General features: G+C 36.6%; 1 protein-coding gene across 4 annotated transcripts in view; it reads right to left on the reverse strand.

Annotated features, from left to right (window-relative positions):
- LOC138684735 (coiled-coil domain-containing protein 178-like) overlaps window positions 1-24,372 on the reverse strand; it is a 191,902-nt gene that overhangs the window by 3,659 nt on the left and 163,871 nt on the right. For 3 of the 4 annotated variants that reach the window (XM_069779248.1, XM_069779246.1, XM_069779247.1), the window contains one exon: window positions 16,409-16,543. The exons of the other annotated variant lie outside the window; for it this stretch is intronic. In XM_069779248.1, the coding sequence (XP_069635349.1) occupies window positions 16,409-16,543 (135 nt within the window). The remainder of the gene's footprint in view (window positions 1-16,408; window positions 16,544-24,372) is intronic. 4 annotated transcript variants of the gene reach the window in all.

The raw sequence follows: 24,372 nt of genomic DNA on the forward strand, positions 1-24,372 counted from the left end.
TGTCTTTTAGTAATAAAATGAAGGTAATATTAACATATATTGTAAATTTAGCTGAATGTCATTTTTAATAACTAACATTTACAAGTGGGAAAACTAATCATCAAATGATAGTTTATTAATGACACTGACTTGATTTCAAAATAGATTTAATAAAACATTTAAGATTAGATTGAATTGTCTTAAAGGAAAATTTTCTGTGCTGGCTCATTGGCAAAATGATACAGATACATCTTTGGAGGGCCAAGGTTTAGCATGCATCTGGGTTCCCATTAACTGAAAACTGAGAGCTGTGGATGTATTCTGTCATTCCTGAAATAAATAAAAAAAACCTCAAACAAAACCAGCAACCTGTACATTATATCTCTGATCTAATTTCCATGAATTATTTAAATGAATGGATTACATTCATTTCAAATTCAAAATGAATTCTGAAATGAGGCTGTAGACTTCAGTGGGACAGCAATTTGATTCTCAGCATAGTTGTTACTGAGGAAGTGCTTCATTTTTTTCTAGTTGCCATTTTGATCACATGCTTATGAAGCACTGGGTCATGGGAAAATTTGCACTCCTTTCCCCCCAAAAGTTTAGCTTGTAAGGAGGGAAGCTGCATTTTACAATGTACTAAGTAAATTAAGTTTATGACAGTCATATGCTTTATTAGTGTTTCAGTGAAAAAAAAATTGTTATTTAATTTTAGAAACTGAAAACATTCATTTTAAATATACAATGACATAAAATATGGTCACTCATCTTCAGTTTGCTCCATCAGTCTTACTGTATTGTATCTAGTAGCTCTAAAATCATTAGAAATAAAGAAAGACTAAAAATACGAGGCCAACTTAATGCTTGATTTTCACACAGATGTAAATTAGGTGTAACTGTAATGAAATGAATGGATTTTAAAGACAGAAAACTATCAAAATCAGGCCCTGAGTCCTTAATAGCCCTTACTGGCTTTTCATTTGTCAGCTGTTCTACCCAACATACTGCAAGAACAGCGAGGTATGACTTGTGGGTATGTCTGAGCCAGACTGCAAAACTTTAAAAAAAGGTGAGTAACTTGATTCTTATACTGATGAAACCTATTCTATAACGATTCTCCTTTTTGGAGGCCTAGAAGGACTTATTTGCTGGAGGAAAGAATGGAAAAAAGAGAACAGGGAATGAAATTTGGCCATGTAAATTCCTTTCTTGAAACATCATGCCTGTAGTCAAATAATAACTGCCTAAACAGTACTTGAAGCTCAATTTCCTGTAAGATTTATGCTCAAATGTTTTAGCTTAGATGTGCAAAATATTATTGTTTGATGAGTATAACAACTTGGAAGTATTTTAAAATTAACTCCTGGAGAATCAGCTCCTTCCGAGGTGTGGTACATATCCAGTTATGATTCACATTTTGTACAAACTTGTTCTCTCGTATGGTACATTTTAAAGTTACTTAGAAAAGAGTTCCTCAAAAATAAATAATTTAATGTGCTTCCTGAGGGGAAAAAGGGATAACAGCTGCAAACCCCTTTTTGATGCAGAATATCTGAAATATGTGAAGATACAGTAAATCAACAAGATGATCAGAAAAGTATGCAGAAAAACATAGGACTAATAATAGGGTTATAAATAAAATGCGAATGTCAAATTGGAAAACGCACATATTGCCTTAGAAGCCAGCAACATTAGTGCTGAAATTCCCATTTTTCCATAACACCATAACATACGAACTGCAACGTGGAGTCAAACCAATGGTCCATCTAACATACTGTTTTGTCTTCCTAGCATTTTCCTATCCCGGAACAGACAGATGGGAACAGATTGAAGAGAATTTTTGCCAGAATTCCCCATGTTTCAGCAAGTATTCCTAAATTTTAGAAGACCTCCCTGTAATCTCAGGGTCTTACTGCTGAGTTTGCAGAGCATCAGACATTTCTCCTGTTGTCCCTGTAGCACACATGGAAACTCAAGGAAGGAAAGTTTTGCATTAACCTAGAAACAGCTAGAAGAGCTATATATCCACAAACAACTTTGCAAATTCATTCATTCTCTCTGAAAATACATGTTGAAGCCTTTCAGTAGGACTGAGCAGCCAGAAGGACAACTTGTACTACTCAAGGCCAAGGAGTGTGGCAGGAAGGGGGAAAGTCACTGCGTGGCTCACTCAGGTTTCTCTCCATCATGTCCCCAAAGACATTAGTGTCCAAGCCTGCAGCTGCCTACATCATACAGAATGGACAGAAAACTGCAAATGCTGCTTCAGCAGGTGTCCACACGCCCCTCACAGGCTTCTTTTGCTCCCAAAGGAAGTTGATTTGGCTCCAGAATAATTTGTACTTCTGCCACTAATTTGCTTCAATAAATGATTATTTCAGTTTTGAAAAGGAAAAATCATCAGTATTCCCTAACAGGAAGGTAGACACAAGTCTACTTAAAAGGTTTCTTAAATTATTCCAAATCAAATGGTAGCCCAACCAGGCCACTTTTCTGTATGTTGATCTTGGTAAGGCAGAAATCATATTGGCAAAGCTAAAGTGCATGACTTCTCAACCTGAGTGGTTATTGGGCAGCATCGTATCTGTCAGGGTGACACTGAAGCTGTCAGGCTATTACAGACTGAGCTCCAGAATTATATGCTGTCTGAGGGACTATAAAGCAGTGAAAAATTCTCATGGTTTATATACAGGGAAATCTGAACTCTTTGATGATCAGTAGAAGGAAGATGACAAATGGCATTTTATCCTTGAGACACATGGAACTGAGAAAATTAGAGAAACCAAAGAAAACCTATACATTCTTTCAGAACACTGCATCATCACGTTTTAGATTGCTAATCCCAAATGCTAATCTGACCTAGCTACTCGGATAATTTCCTTCCTCATGTCCTCTAAATTTTCCCTATCTTTCAGACTCTCCCTGTTAAGACGACAGAAGTAGGAATTAAAAAGAATGAGAAATAAATGGAAAAGAAAGGCAATAATGTAATACCAGCAGTGGTTAGAGTCATCATCTGTATAGGTCAAAGGAGTCACTAAAAAATGTGGAGAATTATTATTACAGTGAGTTAAATAAGATATTGAGATCGAGAAAGACCAGAACACAGGTGGATTTCTTTGCTGCATAATTATATATACATTTTAAACTGAGTGATAACTAGATTATCAATGAATATATACTGAAACTGAGAACTTAATGCTCAACACTCTCCCAGATAGTTATCAAAGACACAAGAAATGATGCTAACAGGAAGGGCTTGTGTACCTAAAAGCTTGTCTTTTTTTCCAGTCTAGTAAAAGATAGTGCCTTGCCTTATTAAATCTGCCTTGCTTAGCTTCTTAGGTCATCAAGACGATAACAAAACTATCACCACAACACTTACTTTTAAAACACAGATGTAATTTTAGCCCTCAGAATAAAAGTTTCACTACAAGGCAACGTAGTGAGAGCATGTATATTGACTCAGACTGTTGTGCCTTTACCCTGAGGAAGCCAGCCTAACTTCATCATTGACTTAAACGGGACCAGTTTTAAGTAAGTTTTTTGTTTTGCAAGACTTCTTAGTCCCTAAAGGTTAATTGGAGTGAGGCATAGCATTAAAAATCTTGTTTGGTGTACTCTTTCATTTTCTTATTTTACAAATCATAATAAAAATAAAACTCATAGCTTTGAAAAATCTGTGCCAAATGAAAAAGGTGATTTTCTAGAGTTATAGATAATTAAAATGCTCCAGTAAAATTCCATGATAACTGTGACAAGCTGGCATGCTGAAGCAACTAAGTGAAACTGCTGTGACCCACCACATTTTTTGAGGACAGTTAAGTGTAAGAAAGAAACAGCTCTTCCTGAGTCTTCAACTCTCAGCTTATTGCTCCAGTGCCAGTAGGAGCACCAAAACTGATGCTGAGTCAAGTGATGATACAGATTGCATACCCTTGTAGCAATGCTGAATATTATAGGAATGAGAAATACAGCACTATTAAAAAAGAACTCTTCTGTTCCTCATTTTCTTCAAACTGATTCTTGAGAACTGGGTAGTTGTCTAAGGTGTAATCCTTTCCACCCCACTATCCCCTCACAAAAAAGAGAAAAATTTACAAAAAAAGATTTCCTTGTACAAAGTTCCTCAGTTCCCTGAATTAGCTGATAGTAGCATCTTTTCCTTTGTCTCACATACAGATTTCTGCTCTGCTACTGCATACGTACTCAGTTACCACAGTGCTTGGGCTCAGAGAAATATCCCATTCATTTTGGAAAAAATACTTATAAGAACACTTGCAAATGAAGACCTAAATTTGATCCCTCACTCCTCAGCCTGGAGTATCTTAAGAATGTATTTATAACAGCCTGTGAGCACAGAGACTGCAACAGGATTTATTTGGAACACCGCTCGAGGGAGGAGTGGTTCTTGTCTCTAGGCTAAGAATATCTCCAACACAAAGTTTGAGAAAGGGATAAAGATGGGAATACTTTCTAGAGAAATCATATACACTCTGCTCAGATAGAAAAGAGTAAGGAGAATTGGACAGTAATGTGGTGGCTTGCACCAAACTGGTATTGTAACATTTCTATTTGCTTTCTGCTTATGTCCTTAATTAGTTCCTTCTGTACTGCTAGCAGCAGCCCTCCAGAGTACACAGTCCGATGACAGCCATGTTATGTTGATCCTGTGACAGATATTTACTGATTTGTCTTCAGGAATGATTCGGTTTCCAGATCTATCTTCCCAGGCATAGGCAAAAGACATGATACAAGAGGTTTTTATTTTATTCCTAACTTTGTCTTTGCATGCTTCATGTAGCTATTTATTTCAAAAAAGAAACATTTATGCCCAAGTTGTAAAATGTTAGCAAAAATAAAAAAAAAAAAAGACTGAAGTTTAGAAAATGAAGTCAGTGTCATAGTAAGAAAGAATAGGTCGCTAGGGAAAAGGTTGGAGAAGCAACAAGCTGAGACATCACCTCTGAAACCTGAATGTTTTTAAAGGATGCGTTTGGAGAAGATAATGACTGGATTTGAAGAAGCTGCTCATAGTAAAATAATGTCAAGCACTCAATACCTCAAATGCAACTTTGGAAGATTATAGTGCCTGTTGCAAGAAGTTTCTTGTAAGGAGTTTTCCGTGGGAAATGCTTGATTGAGTCAATCAAAATACGGGATAACTATTACACATTTTATAATTTTGCACATGACAGTCAGGATTTCATTCCAGTAGGTCATTTGATTCTCTGCAGGTGGCTCTGTTGGTTTCTGGAATAGTATACTGTGAATTACATGTTACACAAATGAAAGGCAGTTATAATTCTGGGTAACATTGTATTTGATTCTACAAACATCTTTAGGCCTAATGCAAAGATTCCTTTGAATAATTTATCCAGCTAAGTGTCTGTGGTCCCAAACTCCTAATTTAAAAATGTTGATAAATGAAGTATCTCTTTAGCTAATAAATGAAGTATCTCTTTAGTTATCCTTTGTCAGCAACATTCATTTTAATGGAAAGTGAGTTTACAGGGTTACATGATTGAACTACTGAGCCAAGTCAGTGTTGGCAAATGATGGGCTAAATTATTGATGTTACACACTAATGAATTCTGATGAGAAATAAAATACAGACATTACATTTCAAGTGGTTCATAATTATTTTTGTACTTTAAAAGCAATTTTATTCTTTTACCAAATCATACTGGTTCTGTAAAACAAAAACATAGTTAGTGATTATAACTAAAATTATTGAGTTTGAGGCAAAAATGCTCCTGTAAGTTTTCTTATGCAAGTATAATGCTATTCACACTAGGATTCTGATTTCTTCTTATACTTCTGGGAGAGGGTAATTAAATTAAATGTCTAAATTTTTAAACCACTGTCTTTAAATAAAATAATCTACTTTGCAACCATGGTTAAGAGTTCAGTAGATGAGTTTATAATCTATGATATATCAGCATGTTTACTAGAGATGTTCTGAACTACCATAATTAATTCAGGTGACGACAAAAACAGAAGAGCTGCCAAAAAGGAGCTTTCAACATGTAAACAGTTCATCATTAAACCTGTGTTTTGATATATGTTTAAAATGGGTAGAAGGAGGTTACTAAACTTCAGATAGCCCAAAGTGATGTTGCAAGGTTGAATCATTAATTTAAAATGTCATTTCTCTGATTCTTTACTCACTGTACTGGATAAAGAAATTTAATTTCTTAGTTTTTACTTATAAAACCAGAGCTAAGCATTTGCTCATTTGGCAACAGTATAACTTCATAAATCCTATCATTAATCTTGTCTCCCTAAAAATGGGCTTTATTTAACTTTTCTTAATTATACACTGACGGCTTCTGTCAATTGCTGGAAAAGCAAATCTATGAAGTGTCGTTTCCTTTTCTTTTTGACACATAACAACTGAATAACTGCCTTACTTGTTGGCTTATTGCTGTATTCTCTTGTCATTCAAAACTACCATTGGCTTCTTGAAGGAGTAAGTACATGCAAAACTGTTCTGGTTTTACTTACAAAGGGAATCTTGTGATCCAGATGATCGACCTTTGAGGCCAAGGTCTCAAAAGAGATATTCATGAGCTACAGAATCATCATCATAAGCCTCAGTGTTACCTATAATTGGGCCTTAAACTTGAACACAGTAGCCAAATATGTACAGTTATTTTAGCATGAAAGTCTCAGAAACACAGCATTTTATATTAAATGGAACTATTTAGAAGGTTGTTTGTTCTGTTGCTATACAGGTATCTATCAGCACAGCTGGTGGAAATGTAATGTACATTCAAACTATGTTTTCTTTTGTTTAGCCAGTATTGCTTAAGAAAACTATGGCTTTTCTGCTATTCAGTACTATTGCTCCAATCAGGACAAACATGATTTAGAAAAATAACATTACAGATGAGAAATGGTTATGTTTCTCTGGAAGAAAAAACCCACAAACTTTTCACAGAACCATAATAAAATACTTTGAGACATTTTGATTGTGTATGTTCTTTCCCATATTGTCCCAGATGATACTCGTAACACACCTACTCAAACCAAGACAGCTAAGCTCTGCAAAAAGAATCAAGGATTCCTATATGTTTGGCTAGGAGGAACTTGAACAAATTATTAATGGATTTTGAACTACTGGTGTTTAAACCATTTCAACTAATTTTTCTATAATAGGAAGGACTCCCCTGAACTGTAATCAGGGCTGAGAGCATTGCATATTATGAAAGTTGCCAAGCATTTGCTTTTATAGGATCCATTTTATTTATTTATTTATTTATTTTACAATTTATCCAAAACTTAGGCATTGGGCTCAAATGCTTGATTTCTTTGGTAAATTTCAAAAATTACAGAAATGGGTCATACGCTACTACCAACAAAATTTCAGAGCCATGAGGCTCTGAAAACAGTTTACCCATGCTGGGTAAATGTCAGCTAGAGCTCAGTAGCTCTGAAAACTAGATTTTTACAAAGTTGAGCCTCGCAATAGGTAAGGCTTCTCCAGCAGTAGTATGTCAGGACTGCTGTGGTTTGGGTTGGGTCTAGGAGCCTTAGGGTAGAGGCTTCCTGACTGTGCTTCCATTTTGCCCAGTAGGTGCTGGAGGAGGAGGAAATTGCTTGATCTGAGTGTGACAGAACATGAGCCAAAATGGAGCAACAGTTAGATTTGGAGGAGGCTTATGAGGAGATAGAATTGGGCTGCAGAGAAGGAAAATTGTCAGTGTTCTGTCAGGTGAGGGTAGAGACTGGAACTGTCAGGTCTCAGAGACTGGGAGTTAGAAGTAGGTGACCACTGGGTAGAAAAAAAGAGATGGAGGCTGAGACTTGAGGAAGCAACAAGGGAACAGAGGTAGTGCCAGAGCCTAAGGCTGGAAAAGGAGCTTGAAGGGAGAGCAGAAATGTCTGGGCCAGCAGTCTGGGAACAAGGCAGGTGCAGGAGAGAGGTCTGACATTCATCTGGGATGAGACGCAGCACCAACACTGGGTTGGGAAATCAGAGACTATGAGCTGGAGAGAATTCAATTAGATAAAAAGGCTGAGCAATAAATTACTGAATAAGAGAGAGACGACAGCCTACCACAGCTGCTATTTACTCCATTATTTAAAGTGGCAGATAAGTGTATTGGCACTAATTCTGCTGATGATCAAGGTATATATATATAACCATTTATATTCTTGGAAATGTTAGAGTTTAAAAAAGATCTTAAAAGAAAATTATTAAGATTACAAAAAAAAAAAAAAGAAGGTGCTCAATTTAGAAATGTTAGGTTTGCTGTTATTTCTGTAAACTTAATTCAGCCTATTCTGTGTAAACATTTAAACGCAGATTGTAGTTATTTAACTAAAAAAGTAAAAGTTATGCTACTTCAAGAAATAGAAATCCAGTAGCCTTCAGATTCTGGAAAAGGCATCAAGCACGACAACTTTTAACATTTTTTGAAAACTTTTCAATGCATAATACAGTGTTTCAGCACATTTTTATTCCACGAAGTTTTAAACTCTGAATCTCTCTGTCAGGGAGTACAGAGAATAATCTCAGACTTAAAGATTGCTGTAGCAGTGACATGACTCAGTGGATCAATTTTTAAGAAGCTGAAAGTCATGCAGTTTCTCTCTTCTTGTCTTTTAAGACCTACTGGTTTGAGTAGCCCTGCTGACAATAAAAGCAGCAGAGATAATAAGCTTGCCAGTTCCTCAGATTTGACTGTAGTTTTGAGTGTTTGGCCCACAAATGTAAGTTATCAGTTACAGGTGGAAAGAAGATAAATTCATAGACTGAATTTCTGGATTCTATTTCTCTTTATTAGGAGAATAATTTTTGCTCAATGAGAAATGAAGTTTGTCTAGTAATCTCATCAACTGTTAAAGTCAGGTATCAAGTTACCTGTAGTAAACTTTTAATTCTGTAAACTTGTGCTTCATTATTAAACCCTCCTCCCCCCATCTATACATGTCTATTAGTCAGTATATTTTAAATAAAGACATTTCTGTGTGTGTATGTTAGAAAGTGTAAGGAAGTGGGCAATTAGGGCTATTCTGGTAATATACAAGGATGGATTCCAGTAAGTGGTGGTGAATACTGAAGAGATGTAACTCTTAGGAATCCTTCTTTTAAAGAAATTTAAAAATAAATCTCCTAGATTAGATGTCATCCTTCCATTTTCTCTTAGGTCAAAATTTTTAGTACTCAAAATACTGATAGATATTTCTACACAAAAGTTGTATATTGAAAATGTACGCCTGCAAACAAACTAAATAATTCATCACCACAACAATCCTGGCCAGGTTAATCTTAAAAATATGAGACTAATTTGTTTGTTTGCAGAGACCGTCTTCTAGACTTCATCATTGACAGGCAACTAGCAGAACTGTTTGTCTTTATCCTCCTACTATACACTAGAGCTTTTAGGTGGCAGCCACATTTCTGAATGATTTGATCCATATCACATTTACTTCCTATAGTGAAACTTTGAAGTGAAGCCATAGAAGAATTAAGACAGTTAAGGCCACTATAGGTGTTCTTATGCATGCTAGGAAATGTTTGTAGTTATACTAGCCTTTCGGCATGAGGCTTTGAAAAATAAAGAGTTTATGTGAAGCGTAAGAAACTTGGTGCATTAAGACATAAGTGGCATAAAAAACTAAATGCAACTGAGTTGTGCCAAATTATATGTACATTTCACTTCAAAAATGGTAAAAGAAATTATGTCATAATAAAGATATCAGAGTTTTGCCATGTGATAAGCAAAATTACAGACCATGAAAATGAGGCAAAGAAATCAAGCAGGTTCTAATTTCTTCTATGAACTGGGCTTATTTTGAGATTACTTTCCACTCTCTCACTAGAAAGGTCCCTCTCATCATGCCGCAACAAAATAAACGGTCATGGACATTTTGTGTGTCTATTCCACGGCAACTGTATTTGCCACTACACCTATATCATAAGTAAATTCGAAGATTTTGGTGAATGCTTGTCAGGGTCATCAACTCAGTCTAGAAAAATCTAAACAAAAATAATCACTTTAAGGATTGAAATAAAATGTGAGATCATATTTTGAAGAATTCCAGATGTTATTATCCAAAATTCAGAAGCATTTGAGATGAAAGCCACATATTTTTAGAAACTACATAGTGGATGCTGATGTCCATGTTCCTTTAGAACCCGATTAACCAAGAAACAAATTTTTCAAGTTAGAAGCATTACTCCCATGAAGACAAGCAAAAATAGCTAGTCTCATTCCTCCTTTAACTGTACAAAATAAATATTTTATAAATAAATAAAACCGGAAAAAACTAAGTTCAACATTTTAAATGGTTCCTATAAATAAATGTAACTAAATAGAAAAGCTTAGAACCAATTAAAAGGTGTGTAGCCATGTCCCCTTAAGAGGAGTTATCTGTCATCCAACCCCATATGTCTCCAAGACAAGGCAGAAACAGCAAGACTGTTAAAGTGAAATCAGCAGGCAAAAAAGACACAACTGAGTGTAATCAGCATAAATGGTGATAACTCAACCCATAACAGAGAAAAATAAAAGAGAAGGCGTACAGATTTTGAAGAGCATCAGCCCTGAGGGACACCATAACACACCTGTGTTAATAAGTTAGAGAACAAAAGATGTACTTAAATTGACTACCATCTGACAGCTAAGAAGCAAGTTAAGAATGGGTGGTTTTCAGAAAGCAAAAGGGCAAACCTTGCTTGTAATACGCATGATTATAGTTGGTCCTGGCCTTATTGGAACTGCACTGGCTCTTTCCTGTAAGGAGGTAGAACAGGGTGCCATGAAAACCACAGATTTTGCACAGTCAGTAAACATTTTATCCGGTAAGATGCAGTATCCACCGAGATGCCTGCAGTAGATTCAGCAAAGTTCCAAAGCCTTAGGAAAGAACAGTCCTTCCTCTGGTGACCTCTGCAAAAATTGCTCAAATAAAGACAATACAACATAGATCAAAACTCTTTTCTAGTGTAAACTGGTGTAGTTCAGTACAGCTTTGCCAAAAAGTTTTTAAAGATTTCAGGATAATCAAGCAAATTGAGTAAAACTGCGGAAAAATGTATAAATAATCACAGCATTCTGGAGTCAAAGCGACAGTCTGTGGGTTGATGCTTCATTCCTTTGTGCCTTATGTAGCACTTTCCACCTAATGAAAATGGGTAAAACTGCTACCATCTAAGAAGTTTCCAAACTCTAAATTCTGATGATCTATTTTTATATCACTTTGCACTGCTGTGAATGGCTATCAAAGGTGAAGACCTATTAAAAATTAAGCCAATAATCTTGTATTTATTAAAAAGGTACCTTTGTCATGCCACCATCAGAAAAAGTATGTATGAAATGCTTTAAAGTTACAACAAGGGTAGCAATGATGTTATCTTTTTTGTTAGCACTTTGGCCCCCAAAATAATTCTGGCATAAGTATAGTAAAGATAAATCATCTAAAAGGATGGACTGAATTGAAGACTGTCAGGATTAAAGCACAGCCACAGTCCCAAATAAAGCTACACCTGCCATCATATATCATTTTTGCAATTAGATAGCTAATTGAACTTACTCAAGAGCCAAATTATTGAAACTCCAAAACATTATTGGGAAAACAAAAGTCATCAACATAACAAATACCTTGCCTGTACACTTTTGGGAGAAAAGGCTTTAAATTTTTATCAGTTTTTTCTTAATTAAAGAGATTGTTTTTACTATTTTCTGCTGGATTAAAAATGTATTTAGCAATTGTAGAAGGATTTTTGAAGACTGAAATCCTCCAGCAAACTATAGAATATGGACTGCGCTGACTGTGGTGGTGAAATTTTCCCCACATTGTTGTGTCACATTTCTTCAAACCCCAACCAGAGGAGATCTCCATGCAGCTTTTATTTGAAGAAAAGCTGTGACTGACTTCAGCAACAGTCTTTGCTCCTCTCCTACTACATAGGATGTCCTTTGACTATTAAGATAATTAAGTTTATGTGAAGAGTCAGTGTAATCTACAAGGGAGCTCATAGAACTTTCTTTGACTATCACAATAAAAACAAAGACTCTTTTCAGAGCCGTTAAGCATGTATGTAAACTGCCCAGAATGAAAAAAGAGCAGAGCAGTGCTCATGCACTTCTAATGCACTTCTAGTGCACTTCCTGCACTGCAATTCTAATCTCTCAAATTCTGCCACTGGTTGCAATCAGACTGCAGTAAAGGGATTTTTAAAACTTAAAGCAGCTTAGAAAAAAGGTAGAGCATAAGAAGGTGAAACAGTCTTGCTCAAGAAGCAGTCCTGCACTTTGCTCTACAAAAAATGAAATAGATTAAGAGCCAAAATTGAAAGTATAGATCATTTCAGTCATTGATCTCTGCTCTAGCAGTTGATTTGATTGCCAGCGTATTTATTCTTTGCTATTACGATGGAAAAATCTCTTATCCCTTTTTTTAACATCACAATTGAAATGCTTGATTTTAAAATTTCATTTTCTGCCAGAAGTATATTCACAAAACATACAGACACTAAGTAATCCATTGATCATTCCTACTTCCAATGCAAATATTAAATGTTGAAAAAGCAAAATGGCTACAAGGATTATGATAAAAAACAGGGTATACTTAAAAGTTTGATTGAAATAAAAGGTGCTTAATATAAATTAAAATGGCATTTTGTTTTAAAAAAAATCTATTAATGTCCCCACAAACAATGTAGACTAATGACCCTTAGCAAAAAAATGGGTAAAGCTAGTATTTACTAGGGGTTGACTGCCATAATTCTGCCTTCATGGTTCACGCTTATATTGTTGGTGCTTTGGATAATTTTCATGTATCTGGATAATATTAACATGTCTTCAGCCACATAACCAGGGTGAGAGCTCAGTAAGCATATGCACATTTCTGCTGTGACCTGAAGAATGTTTTTTGGTCTTCTTCCTCAGAACAGAGACCCCAAAGGAGGTGCATCCAGAAGGCAGCGTGTTCTGGTTACGATCCCCTGGTAAAGTGCACTGCTGCTGGATAGGGCCAGGCAGACCAAAACCATGTGCAGCCGGTGCCAAGGCCAGACAGAGCACTGAGGGACTCTTTGCCTTTGCTACCTCACGCATAATCATGGCAAAGCAGAGATTCTGGCCCTAGGACATTTAAGATGGTGATGGCATGAGGCAGCCTCTTATGGCCAGGCTGCTGCTTCTGGGGGCAGCAGCATCCCCAAAGGGGACGTGTCCATTAGCCGCACGCTCCAGGGGACACCCTGCCTGCCTTGCACTAAGCCTTAGTGCAATTACCAAAGCCAGTCAGCTCAGCGCAAGGGCACACTCAGCCTAAGGGCCTGTGTTAGCGGTGTGACAGGGAGGGAAGCCTGGAGTTAAGAGCGAGCTCAGATCCCTGCTTAACTAGCAGGGTGGATGACCAATCGCAAATGTCTCGCATTGGTACCAAGTTTGGCGCTGATAGAAATTAGGGCTGGTAATGCATATAGTTCTTTCTGAAATTAATTTGAGAGACCAGACACCAAAGAAGCTTGCCATCATGGTAAAGCTCTCCTTTTAAATTAAAATTTTTAGGGAAATTTAATTGCAAGCATCTATTTTTTTCAAATTATGATTAACAAAAGCACTTTGCTATTAGGTGGGATCCCTCCTAAGGTTTTGCTTTTTTTGGTGTTTGTTAGAGGTGATAATTAACTCCAGCACTACCTGCTACTGGAGACATCCTCCTCACTAATGGCTTTGGCAATGTCACCTTCTTATTACAGGCACAGTTCTCCCTTCTCCACCACAGAGTCTTACGGGCACTATAGTCTGGCTGCACCATTGGAAGTGATTGGAAGGCAAGTCTAGACTTATAAAAACAGGCTTAATAGTGTAGACTAGTAATGATGAAACACTGGTCAAATCTGTCTTCCAGTCTGAGGCAGCTCTTTATTTTCACATCGTAATTCTCCCAAAACACCGCTGCTGTGTATAACTGGAGAGTGTTGCTAGTTAAAAAGTACCTGGTGAAAAGGCCAAAACCCCCTCCATTATCTACTTTTGAGTCTCTCTTTGGATCTCACCCAGGTCATGGCTTCTGTAAAATATTAGAAAACACTTAGGCAGCCAATGTACCGTATCTACTGCCTTTTCTAATTCACTCTTCCTCTGTGATTCACCTGCTCCTGTTTGCTCTAGTCAAGGTAGCTGCTGGGACACAAACCCTCGTGAGCAGGGATCACCCTTTCTCATCCTCACAGTTTAATGCGAGACGGACACTAGGAACAACAGACTCTGGGTATTTCTTTTTGGGAGAAAAGGAAGGGAGAGTAATGGCTGTCGGATTTTACTTTGCCACTGTGCCGAATGTCATCAATAAAAGAACTTAATTGACAGAAGGATAGATTGATCTGACGATAACGCAGATAAACAAAGACACCGGTCCATATACAAATAAATCACTGCCAAGACTTCTAAAATATAAAGATATCATGTTGCTGAAGGGAAATACTCTTCTATACACCTTGGTAATTGCTCTTAGCTGAATTAGTTTCCATTTTAATTTTATATATTTTCCTTGTTCACTATTTTAATTGTAAGTTATTATCAGTCAAACTGCATAAAAACATAGCAAGAATATTAGAATACCAGAAAAGGATCAGAATATCGGAAAAGGATGTCATGGATAATGAAAGCGGATAGGGGAACAGAATGTTTTCCAGACTTTGAACAAAATGTTGTCTTTGGTAGGTCTGAGCTACTTGGATCTGAACACCCTGAAATGTTGCTGGGACTTACATCTAGAAGCTTAGTTTAGGCCCATTTCTAGCTAGTTGAGTTATTCAGGGTGAAAAGATTTACAGACAGAGCTTCTCAGCATGAACAGCATGCATGGAAGAATTTATGCTCAGGTGAAGGATTTCTGCAGAACTCTTTCTTTGTAACGTGGACTAGTTATTGACATAAGAGTTCAATTGTATATGAGGTTCCCAGTACAGCTATTAAAATGTTGTGTAAAATTAGATTAATGTAAAGATTCATGTGTGAGGAAACCAGCTGCCACCTGTGGCTTCCATGTCACTGCTATTATTATTCATGAGCTTTAGGCTGCACATCGATCACCTCTGTTCTTCACTGACTATTGGAGTATTTGAACACAGGAGAGAACAGAAATCATCCCAGCTATCCCCCTGCAAAAATAAAAAAGGAGCTTTTCCATATTTTCAAATTCTAAATAAGAAGTTTGAATGAAAAAAAGTGTAGCTCCTGGCTTACCTGTTTTCAATGGCACACAGTTCAGTGCAATATTCAACAAATATAACACTCCCCCAAATCCATAAAATTAAGAGTATTAAAAATCATTAATAAAGTATCAAATATGATTATATTTTCATTTTAATTATTTTCCTTGAGTTTCTGATTTTAATATGACTAGGATTTTCTAAATCTTTTCTAGAAGTAGAACATATATAGAAATTTTGAATTTTATAATAAAAATCCTCTTAATGAGATACTGATACCAGATCATGACGCTGATGCAGTTTAATGGAATTCTACAACTTATTCAAATTAGCTTGTACTTTAATGCACCAGATATTAACTGTGAAGTGTAATTACATAATATTAAAATGTAATAAAATTGTTTCCGCAATCATACAACAAAGTCTGACTGTTAAAAATTAGAAAACAAGGTTTATAAGAATATGCTGCACTAAAGCTGCATCAGCATCATAACTTCTTTTGCAAGGAGTAAGTCTGGAGAAATTTTTCACTGAAGTCTTTTAAAAACCCTTCACAAATGCCATCTGGTTATGGCCATTAACTATGGGAAGAGATTGAAAGGAGTGGCTTTACAGAAATATGAATAAGATACCACAGCACAAGACAAAAAGAACATTCAAACTATAGTATATAGTAGTTATTTTCCCTAGTAAATATATATATCCAGGGAACAAGTCGTAAAAGAAAAACTATACATAGCTGGAAACCATTTTTAAATCTCATAACCCCCCCAATGTTGCTTTTTTACAAAAAAGGGAAAGTCATCATATAACTGAGTTAGGAAGGTGTAACACTTCTAAAAAACAGTCTCCTGCTAAATAAATTAAATACAAAACCAGTGAAAATGACAATATTGTTTCCCATGGAAATAATATTTGCACAAAACAGGACACAGTAACATTTTCTAAAACAATGGAGCCGCAATACTAATGCCGCTCTATGTTTCAAATATTTATATCCAATGTATTTATAATAATCTTTTCAAAGGTTTGTGAGAAATAAATCTAATCTCCCCCTTTTTTTCAAACTACGCATGGTATATGTGCTAACTTACTGAATTCATCCTTCATGCAATTCCAGTTTATTAAAGAGGTTAAAAATTTATAAAACTCTGATGGGATATGGTTTTAATGCTTCATCACACTACCCATCATTTGCTTTTCAATCTAGATCAGAATGATCTTTCCGACTTCCCTGCAATCACCTACCTGCACAGCTAATATTTTCTGAGCATTCTCCTGAGAGGCTGCCTGGATCCTCGCCAGCCCAGCCTGGATGGAGAGGCCGCGCCGGCTCCACCGCGCCACCAGCGCCCCGCGCAGCCTCCTCTGCAGCGCCCGCAGCTGGGACGGCAACCGCAACGCCAACACCGCCAACACCAACGCCAATGCCAACGCCAACGGGAACGGGAACAAGGCGGGGGGGGGGGGGTGTTGGGGCAGGGGGAGAGGCAAGGGGGGGAGGGGGGAGGGGAAAAAAAGGGAGAAAAAAATTAAATTCCCAAGTCAGAGTAGGAGAGGAAATTAATGGCAGCGTTCAAGAAGAATGATGGAGGGAAATATAGAAAGCAGTCAATAGCCCATTCTGCGCTGTACGGACCTGACAGGAATTTCACAGTCTCTTGGTTTTTCAGCCCACTCATGCGCATTCATCAGAAACCAGTCACATCTGGCTGCCAGGATGGGGGGTTAATTTTCTCTAAATGCCTCAGCAGTTTTGTTCTAGCTGAGGCAAACTCTGTGACTGCAAAGCTGATGAGTAAAATATTTCTACTTCACCCAGTTTAACTCAAAACCGATAGCCTCAGGACATATTGAACCTTTCTTAAAAAATAATCTTTTGAAGCTTTTTGAATGGCACATCAGGTCAGGCCAAAGTTTAAAATGCAAGTTTAAGACTTTGATGGACACGAGGGCTTTTTTTCCCCTGTGTAAAGCTTATCATAGCTTGGCAATGTGTGCTTTAGTGCATGACAAAACTAAAGAGAATTAACTTAGCCATCAACTGCTCAGGGAGAACAATAACAGGAAAGAAATTTCCAGATAGAAGTTCCTATTAATCTACCCAGCTATAACCACATGACATGAAAGCATCTAACAGCACTAAATTGCACTGAATGCGGTGGCTGAGAGTGACACTACTTAAAAAAAGGATTTTATATAGACGTATAGAAAAGATAACACTTATCCTGGAAACCGCATTCAGTGCAAAGAATCCTAACTGTGATTATTCAAAGTGGGAATGCTTACCTGATAGGCTTTTGCTATTGGCTAACAGTAATTATTGTTATAATCTACAGCTGAGACTGCTATCAGTTTTTCCTTAATCTGCATGTATTTGGAACTCGTAAACAGGGTGTGGCAGGTCTCAGCCTAGAAGAAAAATGTTTTCATGAGATCTGAAAATCTACCAACACAGAATGTTTTTGAAAATGACTGTGGGTTTTGGTAAATTCTGCAAACGTTGCTGCATACTCTAGACTAGTTGCAATTTGGAAAATGGAAATTTAAACCAACTACATTATTGCTTAGTGGGAATACATGGGTTTGTGTTTCATTAAGTTAATAATTTCAATAAATTCCATAGCTATTGTTAGCATGAGGCCTTCAAGAGTATGCCTGTCAACCAGATTAACACAATGGATTGTACCATTCCTTTGGAAATACTACATTTCATTAAGGTCAATGCCACAGGTCAATAATTGGATCAGTTATAAAGAAGCTTTAACGTGATAAGATATGACTGCTCTTTAGGAGCAAGCGCAGTGTACCAGGTGAAAAATATACTTTTTCAAAAGAATGTAGATTATAGTAATATCAAGTGAGCTATTACAGCCTAGAGAGTAATTAATGCACATTTTCAAAATTAATGGCCTGATTTTCAGAGATACTGAGCTTCCACAAGTCCCATTAGATCCTATGGAAGCTGTGAGTACTCTGCATCTTTGTAAATGAGGCTGTAAAATATTAAAACAGATCTTTGTACATAATTTTTTTGAGTCCTGCCAGTGTATATTAAAAATAACATGAGGGAACATAGATGAACTCAATGGGAAAATGTAGAAATATCAATCTGAATCACAGCCAAAACCTGAAACCGTATATGAATACGTTTTCCAATTTGAAGAACCTTTTCTAAGTACCACTGCTCCTTTCCCCCTATTTTAAGAATTTTTTTTCTCTCTTTCTGCAGTTCTGCTGTTAATCCAAATATTTTCAAATCTCATGTTGTATGATACCATTGTGGAGTCTGAAAAAGAATGTAGGTAAGAGAGGAGCAAACCAAACACCTTAAGACATTTTCATAAAACTTTCTGCTTCAGCCCTAGAAAAACAAAATAAGTAGAAAACTATTGTTGGATTCTCAAAATTCTGATTTTTGTAAAAAAGTAAAGTAATTGCAAGATATGTTGTCATGATAAGGAAAATGGTGGTTGGGAGAGCACATGAAAGGATTTGTCCGTGAATGGTGAAAGGGATCAGTGGCTGTCCAGTTCAACAGCTATCCAATTTTTTGTCTTGAGAGAATCAAAAGACATTCAAAAGTTTTGAGGCTTGGCTATTTGAAAATTGCTGTATTTATTGAGAAACTGACAGTTTATAATGGCTGGTGTCCAATACGACCTTCACTAATGTTTCTCATTTCAAAATTACAAGTCTGTGATAGCTGTTACTATTGTAAACACCCCTGCATCTAATGCATCTCATATTTCGAATACATTTTATTGTGCCTAGCATAATGGCCCCTAAACCCAATATTTATTAATTTTACAATATTAATTGCAACATAAATAACATTTATGCACACAGTCAGAAATACGTGTTTGTGAGAAATTAACAACTTAATCAAATAATGTTGCCTGCAAACTTAGAATAAACTGATGGACCCACTAACCTAGGAGAGGCCATGCAACCTCCTGAGTCAACTGCAGACCCCTTGCTGAGGCAAAAATTTAAAATGGAAAAATCCCAAGTAACCTAGCTAAAAAGCACTTCTAGCCCCAAAGCAGCCTGTAGATTTCACAGGTTTTGCCGTGATTTCCCTGTCCCTATAGGCACCAAGACTGTTCCCTTAGATCCTCTTCTCGGTCATATAACAGACATATAGTTATTAGCTTTTCCTTACCTTTTGCATTTTTATTACATGTAGAGACTTAAGAAGGCGTGGCATGTGTGAGTTGCATACATGACGTTATTGTTAACTCCTTCATTTTTCATTGCTTTTTTTCCTCTATTTGAGAAAAAAGCTGTTTCCTAAGTATTCTCAACACATCAAGCCAAATGCTGGCAGAGAAGGCAACAGCATCTCCAGTGGCCAAGGTGTAGGAATATGTACAGTAGCCAAATATTTGTATGGGATGCACTTTGGTTTTGCTGTGGGAGCAGTACTGAAGGAAAAAGGACAGAAAAAGACAAGCAAGCTCTAGATTTTGGGGATTCAAAAGGAAAGGAAACACCATGATCCTTGTTTCTGCCATTCTTGCACCTGCCATGGCTGCAGCTGATACAGGTCTGCTGTTTGTCCCCACAAAAACCCCTTCCGTTAAAGGGACTGTAGGGCTTTCTGCAGCATCCAAACAAAATTCATCCTGCAAGGAGGAGCAATAGCTTTCAAAGAGGTGTGGGGATTTTTTTTGCTGGGAGGGGACAATTTTTGCAGCAAGTGACTTCTCCCAGTCCTCATCCTACAAACGAGGAGATGGTGAGCCGATGGCTTTGCTGGAGAGGCACCTTTGTGAGCTGCTGGTGAGAACGAATGACGCTGTCAAGGAGTTGCCCTTGCCATTCTTCTGCTTTGGGGCTTCACTGTCATTCTCCTTAACTTGTGTTGTGGCTCCCCTCTGTGCTTCACAACAGAGGGGAGCATATGGCTCTATATTTGTTTAGTTCCTTGTTTATATATGATACTAGTATCATCAATAATATCAGCATAAATATGGGAAAAGGAGGAGTGAACTAGCTGCCATTGCTATCTTACTAGAAAGGAACCTTATGATTCAGGGTCCCTTACTCTGTTCTCACCTTTACATTTTTTGTTATGATAAATCAAAATACTTCATTACATTCATGCCTGATTTGCAGTATTATGATTAAAATTAAGCTAATATTTTAATCTGTAATTTCTTTTGAAGGATCAAACTGGGATAAAAAGCATATGACACTATTTGAAGCTGAGGCCTATCCAAGCCTAATTCATTATTCCTGCGGTATCTTTTCTAGGCCCTCATTAATTAATGCTATCACAGTATTTGGATTCTCTATACAGTAAACAAAAGGTAAACTGAAAGAAAATCCCACACAGAGAGAAGGAACTGTATCTTATTTAGGCCAGAAAGCTTTTAACTTTTGTTGCCTGGCAGTTCACAGGAACGCAAAATTTTCACCTGCTTATCTTTTATTATGCAGTCTAGCTGCATAGGACTAGACCAATGCAGATTGCAGACATATTTGACAATGGACCCAAAACTAGGGGTGTTTATTTAATTAAACATCAAATGGCATGTGGCCCCATTAAGAATACAAAGCGAACAGCACATGGAACTCAGTCACGATGCTTTTCCTCAGTCAATAACATACTACTTGGACTGCTTCAATTACCAGTTCTGGCCAGTGACTACATGCTAGCATTATATTGGGTTATGATTACAAAACTATTTCTCCTCTCTGCTGTTTTTAATTAGTAAGATTCAGCCAATCTGAATATAACTGTTCCTGTTTTACACCTGAGAATGCAAAGAGAGAATCAGACCCTCTATGAATAAAATTGAATTTTATTTTCCAAAACTACAATTATTCAAAATACAAATGTATTCTGCATTTAGAATACATACTTACACCTAAAGTGTCTGATACAGTACAACTGCAATGTTCTGGGTCACATAAAAGATAGTAGATATTATTATAGGCAGAACTAGTATGCTGCTTTTCTCAAAAGAAGATTCTCTTTAAATTTTGCCAAACTTTAAACATTTGATCTAAAAACGTACATGGCAGGTGTTTGCCTCAGGCTGAATTTGTTTGGATAGCCCAAGCAGTTTGCTTTTTTTTGTGAAGTATTCTGGGCAAAATACATTATTCTGCTCCTGTTACAAAATTATACTGATATTTCCTTTACTAGATGCAGTATGCAAAGGGGACTCACATTTCAAAGGGCACAGCATTTTTGTATGTGGTATGACTTTCATAAAAATAATCTAGTGAAAACTGTAAGTCTTTGGAAAAGTATTGACTGCAGACAGTCACTAGCAAACTTTTCCATTTTTATCAACTGAAATTTTTAAAAATATTGTCCTCTGAAGCATTCTTGAACCTCTCACTGGTCTTACAGTTGATCAGATTGTTTATGTATCAGCCTTGCTCAGGAAGTAAGAATGCTTTTCTCTATATACATAAACCATCTTCACAAAGCAATTTGTCATACATTAGATCAGGAATACGTCACTGAAACTTGATTTTCTCTATAAAGTCTGTTATTTTGGTCCAGGATGAGATTCATCACTGACAACTATGTGCATATCTGTGTATCAGCATAAATATCCCAGAGAAAAAAAAATCTTTGTGAAAATTGGAAGGTATATTTGGATCAAACTGTGAAGTCTGTGTTAAGGATGCCAACTTGTGATTAAGAAATCCAACTGTTAATCAAAACTGGTGTAATTCTAACCATCATAGTCTAATATAGGCTTTACATAGCTATGCTAGGATACAGTAACATCAGACAAGGAGATTCAAACCTAGACCATAAAAATGGAATATTAATTGCCAATGCAATAATATTTTACCAGAAAAAAACTGATTTTGTGAGTTTTCCTTCAAGTACCAACTGAAATTTCCTTTTCCTTTCCTGAAGTTTCCTTCAGAAACAGCCTGAAAAGTAGGAAGCAAACTCAGCCACACAGCTCAAGGAATGGAATTTTCTCTGAGACTTAGAGACATAGCTACTCTGAAGAAAGGGTGATTCCAGATTGAAAACAATCCAGAAATACAAACTGAGACATTTAAAAGAACTAGCAGTTGAAGATGATGTTGCAGCTACAGTAGGTAGATAGAGCTACTTACCAAGTGATTAAAATCATTTGTGGATATTAAAATGAAGAAGAAATGGACTAAGCAGCAGCAAGAATGGAAAAATATAGGTAGCTGAGGCAGATGAGAGAAACAGATGGGCAGAGCATTTCCAAGAAGTCTCACTAGACTCAGCCCACCATCAATACCATATTTTGATGAAGTATTATGAACCTAAACCATTTAACATTAACAATAACCAAATGAGATGTCAGCAATACACATAGCAATCCAGAAGCTAAAGTATGTCAAGGCAGACAGCAATAATCATATCAGAGAGAATTAAAGCACTAGATCCCACCACTTAAACAAAACTCATAGAATTATTCAGAGAAAAAAGATCTCTCCCCTCCCTCCTGCAAAAGAAATCATTTGCAATGTAATATCATACAGGACGTAAGATGAAGTTGGGCAGAAATCTTAGTAAACAATAGGCTGGATTCAGCTCAGGGGAACATGAATGAGCTAGAGATAGTCATAGTAAGTACTATCATAAAATAATACATCAACAGTTTTCAAAAACACTTGGAAAGCTTATGTACACCTGCAATCATATCCTGAGCATGAATCAAGTTCACACTGTGAAGAAGGCAAAGAATAATGGAAGACAAAGTACGCTCTAAAATCAAGGCTCCTGAATGTAACACTGCAGAAATGTATTATATTCATGTGCCTGCCACACGGTACCCCTGGCACATTAACCAAATCATTTAAACTCAGCTTTCCAGAGATAACTGGGAATTTTGTGCTCTCTCTTTTTTGGGGGGCATCCAATTTAAGTCTTTAATTTCTAGAGGTAATTAGCAATGACAGATTCAACTGAAGACAGTGGGCAGACTTGAAATCATAGTGTGCCATGAAGAAAGGTATATTTCTGACATTACTGTGCCCAGGGCTAGATCTGCAAAAGGCTTTAGGCATCTGATTGCTGTGTTAGGCAGCTAAAACCATAGTTATTCTATGGTGTTGACAGGAAACTAAGATTATTCCACTGAATTCTTTTATTAAAACATTTTACATTCAGTGAATATAACTCTTTTCAACACTACTCTTGACTGACACCGATATAACTGGTGCCTGACCTTCCAGCACCTGACCTTCTGGATTCAACATAACATTATTCTGTAATTCTGCAGTAGTCCCTCTTGAGACATCAGTTTATTACAAAATGTAGCAAACCAAAATTAAACTAACAGAAGAAATGTTAACTACTAGTCACTGCTATCAGTAGTAACCTACTGTGATTTTCAGACCTAAGCAAATTACCGTTACATGTTGAACAGAGACTAATATGTCACTTGTAAATCTACACTTTCTCTATTTTCAAGTGATGTTAATCTTACATCAGAGGATCCAATGTGTGTGTCATATTAATTCAACAGTGCACTGTGAATGCTAAATTCTATGTAAATGACATAAGCCTTATCAGTTCCATTCATTGTTACAACTCAAACAACGGCAATTACAACAACTCTACAGATTTTAGCGCTGTAAGAATGGCAGATTTATTAGCAAAATCCAGTTAATATTTATCTTTTTATACTATTGAACTACTGAGTTACACCTGTACAATATACAAAGCTCTTAGGTAATGAGATATTTCTTTATTGTCAAATCTGCTCCACAGACTGCTGGTAAAGATTACATAGCTCATTTAAATAAAGCTCTTTTGTCAACAGACTGGATATACTTTAAAAATGAGTAAAAGCCTCATGAAAAAACAAATCTCAGCTGATGTGCAAGTATACATGAAAAGATGCACTTGTTTTTTGACCTTATTCCAGTTGTTAATGCTTTGGTAAGCAGATTAGCAACGTCAAATTTTAAAAAAGGAAAACTGTATTTCAAGATCCACTGAAAAACAAATGAAGAGAAGCCTGAAAAATCAGAGTAGAATCTTCTACTAAAAATATCTGTGAATGCAGACAAAACATTGGTTAATGGAGGAAGAAAAAAAATGAAAGATTGTTATTATGATTTTTAACTGCTGTCAGGAAAACAATAAGGAAAAGAGACAATAGAGTAAGATCAGGTTATCTTTCTGGTTATTGTGGCTACTTACTGTAATACCAATATGAAAATGAAAAGTGTGCTTTCTGTATTAGGTT

The sequence above is a fragment of the Haliaeetus albicilla genome, chromosome 3, assembly GCF_947461875.1.
Source record: "Haliaeetus albicilla chromosome 3, bHalAlb1.1, whole genome shotgun sequence".
NCBI classification, from domain to species: Eukaryota; Metazoa; Chordata; class Aves; order Accipitriformes; family Accipitridae; genus Haliaeetus; species Haliaeetus albicilla.